Source organism: Nicotiana tomentosiformis, chromosome 2 (assembly GCF_000390325.3).
Source record: "Nicotiana tomentosiformis chromosome 2, ASM39032v3, whole genome shotgun sequence".
Classification (NCBI taxonomy): Eukaryota; Viridiplantae; Streptophyta; class Magnoliopsida; order Solanales; family Solanaceae; genus Nicotiana; species Nicotiana tomentosiformis.
In genome coordinates, this window is record NC_090813.1 from 35,822,684 (window position 1) to 35,832,951 (window position 10,268).

The 10,268-nt window shown below is 33.0% G+C and overlaps 2 protein-coding genes and 1 non-coding gene across 3 annotated transcripts; 2 read left to right on the forward strand and 1 right to left on the reverse strand.

The window, feature by feature from the left end:
- The first annotated feature begins 866 nt into the window (after nucleotides 1-866).
- Nucleotides 867-2,411, forward strand: LOC104118104 (geranylgeranyl pyrophosphate synthase, chloroplastic-like). Its single transcript, XM_009629283.3, has one exon. It carries the CDS (start codon nucleotides 1,174-1,176, stop codon nucleotides 2,263-2,265), a length of 1,092 nt encoding a protein of 363 aa, XP_009627578.1. The 5' UTR covers nucleotides 867-1,173; the 3' UTR covers nucleotides 2,266-2,411.
- Nucleotides 2,412-2,639: 228 nt separating this feature from the next.
- LOC104118103 (geranylgeranyl pyrophosphate synthase 7, chloroplastic-like) lies at nucleotides 2,640-4,619 on the forward strand. Its single transcript, XM_009629282.4, has one exon. The coding sequence runs from the start codon at nucleotides 3,242-3,244 to the stop codon at nucleotides 4,358-4,360; it is 1,119 nt and encodes a 372-aa protein (XP_009627577.1). The 5' UTR covers nucleotides 2,640-3,241; the 3' UTR covers nucleotides 4,361-4,619.
- Nucleotides 4,620-8,380: 3,761 nt separating this feature from the next.
- TRNAD-GUC (transfer RNA aspartic acid (anticodon GUC)) lies at nucleotides 8,381-8,452 on the reverse strand. The gene has a single exon. It is a non-coding gene; the product is annotated as a tRNA-Asp (tRNA).
- Between the last annotated feature and the right edge of the window lie 1,816 nt (nucleotides 8,453-10,268).

The window sequence follows — 10,268 nt, forward strand, 5'->3', positions numbered from 1 at the left end:
GCACAAATAAATATTAATAACTTTTATATTGAAGAAAAGTTATCATTGGGAACGACTTTACAATGGAGGGATAAATACGTAGCATCTACTCAACCAATATAAAAGATACAAATTTTGAAGAAACACGATTGGAGAAGCAAAATATACTAGTTACCAAATATTTTATTAACTGTAGAGTATGAAAAGGGAGGCGCGTTTAGTGCAATAGCTTATAAATTGACTTTCTTTAATTTTATTACATTTTAAAAAATATTACTAGTTAATATTAAATATTTTCCTATGTGAATTTGGGATATATTTATAATTTATGATCATCATATATTTATAATTAAGTTGCAAAACATTCTTGAATGCATCCTTTGTCATCCTCATAAGTCATCATTCGACGATCCATATTCATCATTCACAGAATTTTGTGTTTTATTCTTCTAAATATATTACTTACTCAAAGTTTTATTTTAATAATATTAATATTATTTTATAAAAATTATATATATTACATGCCTCTCGGCATACAAATGCGAAAAAACTAGTTTAAAAAAAAAATAAAAAAAAATAAAAAAAGAGAAAACTACAAGCTTGTTCACGTTTGGCTGTCGCCTGCCAGCTCCCAAGAATTTCGCCCAAACTTCCAAAAAAAAAAATTTATCATAACTTCATTTGCTGGTAAGAACCAAATGCAACCTATCAAATTTCGATTATAAGAGCTCCCTTACCTCACGTTTTTTTAATATATCCATGAATATGATAATGAAAAAAATGAATTTGAGAAAAAAGAAAAGGAAAACGGAATAGGAAAGAAACACGAGTGGAGAAAATGGACGAACAAATAAATGCTTACACTTTTGTAGCCAATTGCAGGATATAGCCAATTGCCCCACTCTAACCATTCCTTCACCACTTTTTCTCATTTAAAAACATCTCTATCTAACTTGCTGTCGCCTTTCTCAGTTCCCACTATGATTTCTTGCCAAACTTAAATAAATCTCAGATCTCAAATTGGCACCCAATTTCCCACCCTACACTTTAAACAAACTTTTATATGCAGTGTGTCAGTACTCGGTAGTGGTGGTCTCTTTATTATGCTGTTCTGAATATCCTAAACTTGTTGTCGTGCAACCTTCTTCTTCATTTTCACAAAGCCAAATAATTGAGAAATTAGAGCAAAAAAGAATGAGTCTTTCTACAGCAATTACAACATGGGGCAACACCCATTTTGCCCTTGGAAATAACGGCAGATCCAGATTTTCCTCTCATGGATTCTTGCTTCCTAATCTGAAGATCAAATTCTATACCAACAACCCTTCTCCTCTTTCTATCTCAGCTCTTCTTACAACAAAACAACAAACTGATGAAAGCAAGAACAAGAAAAAACAAGCAATGGAGTTCAATGAATACGTTCTTGAAAAAGCTAATTCTGTGAACAAGGCTTTGGAATCTTCAGTCTTGATTAAAGACCCAGTCAAGATTCATGAATCCATGAGATATTCTCTTCTTGCCGGTGGGAAAAGAATCCGACCCATGTTGTGTATAGCCTCTTGTGAACTTGTTGGTGGAGATGAGTCCACAGCTATGCCTGCAGCTTGTGCTGTTGAGATGATTCACACCATGTCTTTGATACATGATGATCTTCCTTGTATGGATAATGATGATCTTAGAAGAGGGAAACCTACAAATCACAAGATTTATGGCGAGGACGTTGCTGTTTTAGCAGGGGATGCACTTCTTGCATTAGCTTTTGAGCACATTGCTACTCAAACAAAAGGGGTTCCTTCACATAGGATTGTAAGGGTAATTGGTGAGTTAGCTAAATGTATTGGTGCTGAGGGGCTTGTAGCTGGGCAAGTTGTAGATATAATTTCTGAGGGGATTTCTGATGTTGATTTGAAGCATTTAGAGTTCATTCATTTGCACAAGACTGCAGCTTTATTAGAAGGGTCAGTGGTGTTAGGGGCTATATTAGGAGGGGCAGATGCTGAAGAAGTGGAGAAGTTAAGGAAGTTTGCAAGGTGTATTGGGTTGTTATTTCAAGTTGTGGATGATATTCTTGATGTTACGAAGTCTTCTCAACAATTGGGGAAGACAGCAGGGAAAGACTTAGTTGCTGATAAGGTAACTTATCCCAAACTGATTGGTATTGACAAGTCTAGGGACTTTGCTGAGGAGTTAAACAAAGAAGCTCAAGCTCAGCTTGCTGGATTTGATCAAGAGAAAGCAGCTCCATTGATTGCTCTTGCAAATTATATTGCTTATAGAGAAAACTGAATTGTAGCAACAGGATTGGAATTTATGGTCAACCAATTTGTACATTTGATGATTTAGAAGTTAAATAGAAGGTGAGGACATGAGTGATCTGTAAAGTTTCAACCTTCTAATATCTTGAATGAAATAATGGCCCAATACAACATTTATTCTCTCCCCCACCTTAAGAATTGTCATGTTTTTAACAATGGATGTGGAGGAAATAAATCCTTATTCACATTAAATACCTGTGGATGTATTTGTCCATTGGTTGTTAACTCTCTTTCTTGCTTTGATTGTTGGTTTATAAGGTCTTTTAAAGCAACTTTTACTATTATTATTTCTTGCATCTCCCTTCTTTTGGCTGTTGCAGCCCTTCTATGACCTGAGCTATGGTACCATTCCCTTGTTGGAGTCATGGTCAGGATTTTATGGCCATGTTTTAAATCCAAAGATGACCTGTAATTGGTCCTACCATGTCTCCATTGTCTTCTTGTCAGTCAAGATTCTTCATTCAAAATTTCAAATATTACTGCATTTTCTGTCATTAATATAATAGTATAGTTTTGTTTGGTGCCTTGTCAATTTCACATGCTTTATTCAAACTTAAACTTCTATAGGTTATTGAATGTGCCAAATAAGCTTGACTTACTTTCCAACTGGATCTGCCTGTTGAATATTGATAGTTTTCTTTTGTGGCTCACACTTTGGAAAACAATTTCTCTTGAAGTCCTGAGATTGAGACAATCAGGTAGATGAAATCTTCCACTCATCCTCTAAAGGTATGAAGAATTTAGCAAAGAACTCATTATAACAAGGTCCCATAAATTTTTGGTATGTATATTAGAAACTCACCCAATTAATAATTAAAAATTAGGTTACCTTCCTGCTTTGGCTTGAATGCTTGTTCCTCGGTAAATCCATCATATTATAGTAGTAAGTTAAATAGTAATTCACCAGATTAGTGAAGAAGTTTATCTGACTTCTCAAGTTTAGAATCATGTCTATGCTAAAAGGAGTAGTCCACAATCTTGCAAATCAAAGTAAAAGAGCTACTCCAAATAGATCCAGATCGGCAGGAACAAAGTTGCTTCTTTCTTCAGAGGAAAGAGCAGAAGCTCTATTCCTCCCAAAAGTAAGAGCCTTTTGTAATAGCACGGATATTGCCAAGAATGAAGCTGAAGTTATCAAACATGAAAACACATTCAGAGAAGCTGGAAAGACAAAAACTGTCTTTGATTTCAAAAGTTACATGCATCAAAAGATCAAATCTGTCAATCGAGCCTTAGATGCTGCTGTCCCACTCAGAGAACCCCTCAAGTTCCATGAAGCAATGAGATATTCGCTCCTTTCCGAAGGCAAGCGGGTTTGCCCTGTACTATGCATAGCCGCCTGTGAGCTTGTTGGTGGCCAAGAATCAACAGCGATGCCTGCTGCTTGCGGAATGGAGATGGTACACGCTATGTGTATGATGCACGACGACCTTCCCTGCATGGACAACGATACTCTCCGCCGAGGTAAGCTCTCAAATCACAAGGTATTTGGCGAAAATGTCACTGTTCTAGCTGGTTATTCCCTTGTTGCCTTAGCATTTGAGCATATGGCAACAGCCACTCAAGGGGTGCACCCGAAAACAATGGTTCGCGCTATCGGAGAACTAGCAAGGTTAATAGGGCCAGAGGGGGCAGCGGCTGGCCAGGTACTTGACTTGCTGTCAGGAGGTAAATCTGATACTGGATTAGAAGAGCTCGAGTATATTCATCGTCACAAGACAGCAGACTTTGCAGAGGCCGCGGCCATTATAGGAGCAATGGTTGGTGGTGCAACCAATGAGGAAATCAATAGACTCAGAAAGTTCTCTCAATGTATTGGGCTGCTGTTTCAGGTTGTGGATGACATTCTTGATGTGACCAAATCCTCTGAGCAATTAGGAAAGACAGCAGGGAAGGATTTGTTGGCGAACAAGTTGACGTACCCAAAGATGATTGGCATTGAAAAGTCCAAAGAATATGCGCAAAACCTTAGCAAGGAAGCTAAGGAGCAGCTTGTTGGTTTTGATCCAGAAAAGGCAGCTCCATTACTTGCTATGGTAGATTTCGTTCTTCATCGGCAAAAATGATCTCTTTAGGATGATTATGCCTGTATTATTTAACTTTAGTTGTGAGCATTTTTTTTTAATCTAAGGAAGTAGGGAGTGGAGCTCTTTCAGTTCCTTGAGTTATAGCAGGAAATATGGGTGCTGCTTAATTTCTCCATCTGAAACTGACCCTTCTAAATGTCCAAAGGGACAATGTACTCAATCTTGACTTCATATGTCAAACTTCACCTGTTTGCTGAAATCTGCTTTTTCATTGGAGTGGCAAAATGACTGTTAACTAGCAATGTTGTAATGCAGCAGGTTTTGGCAAGCACTTAACAGCCGGCAAAGAGCTTGAGTTAAGGCTGGCAAGTGGGCCGGTCCAGGCCCGGGACCGGCCCAGCACCGCGGGCCAAACGGCTAAACGGGCCAGGACCGTTTGGTCCGGTTTTAGCGGGCCTGGTCCGGTCTTGTGGGCCGGTCCTATGTTTGGGCCCGTCAGGCCCGGGACCGATTGGCCCGCCAGGGCCCAGGACCGGACCGGTCCCTTAGCGGGCCCAACGGCTATTTTTTTAAAAAAAAAAAAAATAGCCGTTGGCTATTTATGAAATAGCCATTTAACCCCTCAACTTTGTTTTAATCCCAAACTTTTTATAATTACACTTTTTCCCTATTTTCAACTATAAAGATATTGCCATGATTTTTAATGCTATAATAAAAATATAACGCATTGATTTGAATATCTCTTTACAATATTTTTGTCTTTTTATATATCTTAAGCTATACATATAGTATAATATAGTATAGTATATATATATAGTCTATACTATATATACATCTCATAAGATATATAAGCTATATTCGATATACATATATATATAAGCCTATATATATACTATCGAATACGACTTATATACTATAGTATAGTATAGTATAATATATATATACTATATATACAACTTAAGATATATAAACTATATTCGATATATTATATATACATCTTAAGATACTCTATATATACTATACTATATATACATCTTAAGATATACTATATATACTATACTATACTATATATACATCTTAAGATATACTATATATACTATACTATACTATATATACATCTTAAGATATACTATATATACATAGTATACTAGATATACTAGATATATATATAGTAGATATACATGTATATATAGTATATCTTAAGATGTATATATAGTATATAAATCGAATATAGCTTATATATAGTAAGATGTATATATAGTATAGTATAGTATAGTATAGTATATATATAAGAGTATAGTATATATATAAGCTTATATATATATATATATATATATATATATGTATATCGAATATATCGAATATAGCTTATATATCTTAAGTTGTATATATAGTATATACTATACTATACTATAATATATATACATCTTACTATATATATTATATATATCTTAAGATGTATACTATCGAATATGACTTATATACTATGTATATATAGTATAGTGTGTGTATATGTAAGATGTATATATAGTATAGTGTGTGTGTGTATATATATATATATATATATATCTTAAGATGTATATATAGTATAGTGTGTGTGTATATGTATATATCTTAAGATGTATATATAGTATAGTGTGTGTGTGTATATATATATATATATATCTTAAGATGTATATATAGTATATAAATCGAATATAGCTTATATATAGTAAGATGTATATATATTATAGTATAGTATAGTATATATATAAGCTTATATATATATATATATATATATATATATATATATATATATGTATGTATGTATATCAAATATAGCTTATATATCTTAAGTTGTATATATAGTATATACTATACTATACTATAATATATATACATCTTACTATATATATTATATATATATCTTAAGATGTATACTATCGAATATGACTTATATACTATGTATATATAGTATAGTGTGTGTATATATAAGATGTATATATAGTATAGCGTGTGTGTATATATATATATATATATATCTTAAGATGTATATATAGTATATCTTAAGATGTATACTATCGAATATGACTTATATACTATGTATATATAGTATAGTGTGTGTATATATATAGTAAGATGTATATATAGTATATAAATCGAATATAACTTATATATTTTAAGATGTATATATAGTATAGTATAGTATATATATATATATAAGCTTATATATATATATATATATATGTATATATAGTATAGTATATCGAATATACTATGTATATATAGTATAGTGTGTATATAACTATATATATATACTATAATATATATACATAGTTTATAAGTCATATTCGATAGTATACATCTTAAGATATACTATATATACATCTTACTATATATATATATATAGCTTATATATCTTAAGATGTATATATATATCTTAAGATCTACTATACTATACTATATATATATAGTATATCTTAAGATGTATATATAGTATATTTTAAGATGTATACTATATATATATAATATTGTATATATATATTTTAAGATGTATATATAGTATATAAATCGAATATAGCTTATATATCTTTATTACTATTTTTTTTCTCTAACTTCTATAAAAAAAAATTAAAAATACAAAGTTTCTATTGGGCCCGTTTAGGCCCGTTTGGGCCCGTTTAGCCCCGGAACCGGCCCACTTAACCCGGGACCGTTAGTTCGTGGTCCCGGTCCCGAGCCGGTTCCAACAATAAGCCCGCGAAGCCCGAGACCGTTTAGGACCGGACCGCTTAGGACCGGCCCACTTAGGACCGGGCCCACGAAGCCCACTTAGGACCGGGTCCGGCCCACTTGCCACCCCTAGCTTGAGTGGTAAAATCAAAAGAGGGATAGAAACTAAGATAAGAGTGATAGAAAAACAGAAATTTTGCATGGACTTAGAGCCCGTTTGGATTAGCTGATTGTAAATAGCTGATTGTAAATAGCTGATAAGCTTGTAGTGCTGAAAAGTTTTTTTAAATGCTGAAACTGATTTTTAAAATAAGCATTTACGTGTTTGGATAGAAGTGCTGAAACTGATAATAAGCAGTTGATGTGTTTGATTAAAAAATGCTGATAAGCTATTCTTTTGTTAAAATGACTAAAATACCCTTGAATCTTTTTCAAAAGATTATAAATTAAAAATTTCTTTGTAAAGAAAAGAATTAATAACGAATATGGAATGAAGAGAAAGTTAAGAAATTTATTTTGGGAAAAGTATTTTGTGAATTAGAAAATATTATTAAGGATAAACTAGTAAAAGTGTTGGTCAAACTAAAAGTGCTTATAAGTTGAAAAGCCATAAGTTGGGGGTGACCGACTTATGACTTATGGCTGATTTTAGCTTATAAGCACTTGGCTTATAAGCACTTTGAGTGTTTACCAAACGCGTAGATAAGCCAAAAGGTGCTTATAAGCCAGTTTGACCAGCTTATAAGCTTAGCCAAACACCCTCTTAATCTCATTAACTTTTGCAAGTCTACACTTACCAAACTATATAAGCTAGTCATATAGCTTGCTTAGCACAGATTTTAGCTTGCTTGCTAGGTAAACTTTAAATTACTCAGCAGCATAAGTAGGGATGGCAATTGGGGCGGGACAGGGCAGGGGAAGATTTAAATGGGGCGGGGCAGGGCAGGGCTGGGCTAATTTTTTTTTAAATTTAGCAGGTCAGGGCAGGGATTTTATTTTGGAATATGTGGAAGTTGCACTATTAATCTATTTGATATTTTAATTTAATGCCTCAATATCACGTCTCTCCCTACTTTCTATTGTCATTCTTGTTTGTGTGTTTGTGGATTTGCTTTAAATATATGAACTATAACGGAATGTTTAAGTTGTGGTTCAAATAAATATTTGAAAAAAGTTTTTAAAAAAACTTAATTTAGAATACTGCAAAGGAAAAAATAAAGAAAAATTATGAAAAAACAGCCCAGGAATCTAAACAAGCTCAATAATTTCAGAAATAGCGTACAATGTGGCTAAAGGAGAAAGGGGAATCGCTGGAAAAGACAAACATACGGCTTACAAAAGAATTTACGCCGTTGCCGGGGATCGAACCCGGGTCACCCGCGTGACAGGCGGGAATACTCACCACTATACTACAACGACTGCTTGCTGGTATTCTAGAGAATTTATATTTAACAAATAGTCAAATCAACGCTAGTGTTCATTTCTTCTCCCACCCCTTCCTATCTTTCTTCTCCTAAACAAGAATATTACCTTCAATATTTTGAGGGTGTACAGAAAGTAGATGAGGGAAGCTCGTTGTGGCTACTTATGGTTATGGATCTTACTATATCAGGTATGGTGAATATCTCTTTATGTCTATGTGGAGTAGTTTATATTTGGGAAAAAAAAAGAGGAACGTAGTAGGAAGGACAACGATTGCTCGTTGGCCCTCTCAACTAAGGGTCGTATATAATTTGGTAAATACCGAATTATCGTACCGAAATTAAATATTTGGTATTTGATATTTTGGTATTTGGTATGGTATTTGGTTTAAGTTTTAAAAAAATGGTATTAGGTATGGTATTTGGTATTTGAAAAAGAAATACCGAAATACCGATACCGTACCGAAATATATATTATATTACACAATACACATATTATTAATTATATCATAAATATAAAAAATCTAAACTTTTACTTTTCTTTATTCTCTAAGTTTATCAATTAACTCTAAGCAAGTAATAAGACATTTCTAATGATCAAATTTATTCCTTTATGTACAGTTTTCCCTTTCTCGGTTGATATTTGATGGTTTGGACAAAACTTTTGTCAACAAACGTTTTTAGTTTTATACACTTTTGAGTACTTTAATTAAAAACATTACAATCTATGACTCTATGCACTAGTTAGTATTCAAACCGAATAAACCGAAGTTACTGAACCGAATAAACCGAAAGGAGAAAAACCGAACCAGACCGAATTTAATTAGGTACAGTATTGGTATAGCATTCTAAGAAACCGAATACCGAATCGAAATATCTAAATACCGTACCGTACTGACCAACGAACGCCCCTACCCTCACAAGGCAATCCATCTAGGTCTCTGTTTTAAAATTTCAGTGCGTAGTTAGAAATTTTAAAGGAGCATAAGTTTGGTTTAATCATACCATTACATGACTGTTCGATTTACTATTATATCCTTTTATAGAAGTTAATGTAAAATAGTTTTACATTTGTGTATGTTAAGATGAGCGAGTTCGAAATCAAAATAATGTATTTTTGGACTCAAAGAACAAAAATATATGGAAAAAATACACAGTAATCAAAATATATATAGCTTCTTTTAAAACGACGCTATATATATTTTAGTTTAGGCGGGAACTATAGCGTATTTTGTTAAGACGCTATACATATAAATATACACCGCCTCCTTCCCTTCCCCAAAACAGAATCGCCGAGCCTCCTCCCCCAATTCTCAGTCTCACGTGCTAGCTAAGGCGTTATCTCGGACATTGTTGCTTATTTCAGCTCCAAATCACAAAATCTTCGACTTTCTAAAACCCTTAAATCGAGGTATTCTGACTTAATTTTAGTTAAAACTTGTATAAAAAATGCATATTAGTTATTTTTTTATGTGATCTATGTTATTTTGTGATTGTTTTGCGATTTAACTAATTTGTTATTTTTTATCTGGGCTATAGTTTTAGTGTGCTAAAACAATTCGTAAAATAAAGAAATTATTATTAGTTGTTAAAAAAATATTAATTAGTTACTTTTTTACTATGGTATATGTATTTTCGTGATTGTTTTGTGTTTAAATTGATTTGTTATTTTTATCCGGTTTAAATTATTTATTTGCTAAAAGACTAGTAAACTAGATAAATTGTTACTTTAGTTCCCTGTAGTGGTATCTTGTGGCCTAATGTAGTGCTCGTATTTCTAATGTAGTGACCTTTTAGCGTAGTAAAACGTAGTG

Bases quoted from the DNA above. Each gene is read 5' to 3' on its own strand.
- LOC104118104 (XM_009629283.3), top strand. From the start codon at position 1,174: ATGAGTCTTTCTACAGCAATTACAACATGGGGCAACACCCATTTTGCC.
- LOC104118103 (XM_009629282.4), top strand. From the start codon at position 3,242: ATGTCTATGCTAAAAGGAGTAGTCCACAATCTTGCAAATCAAAGTAAA.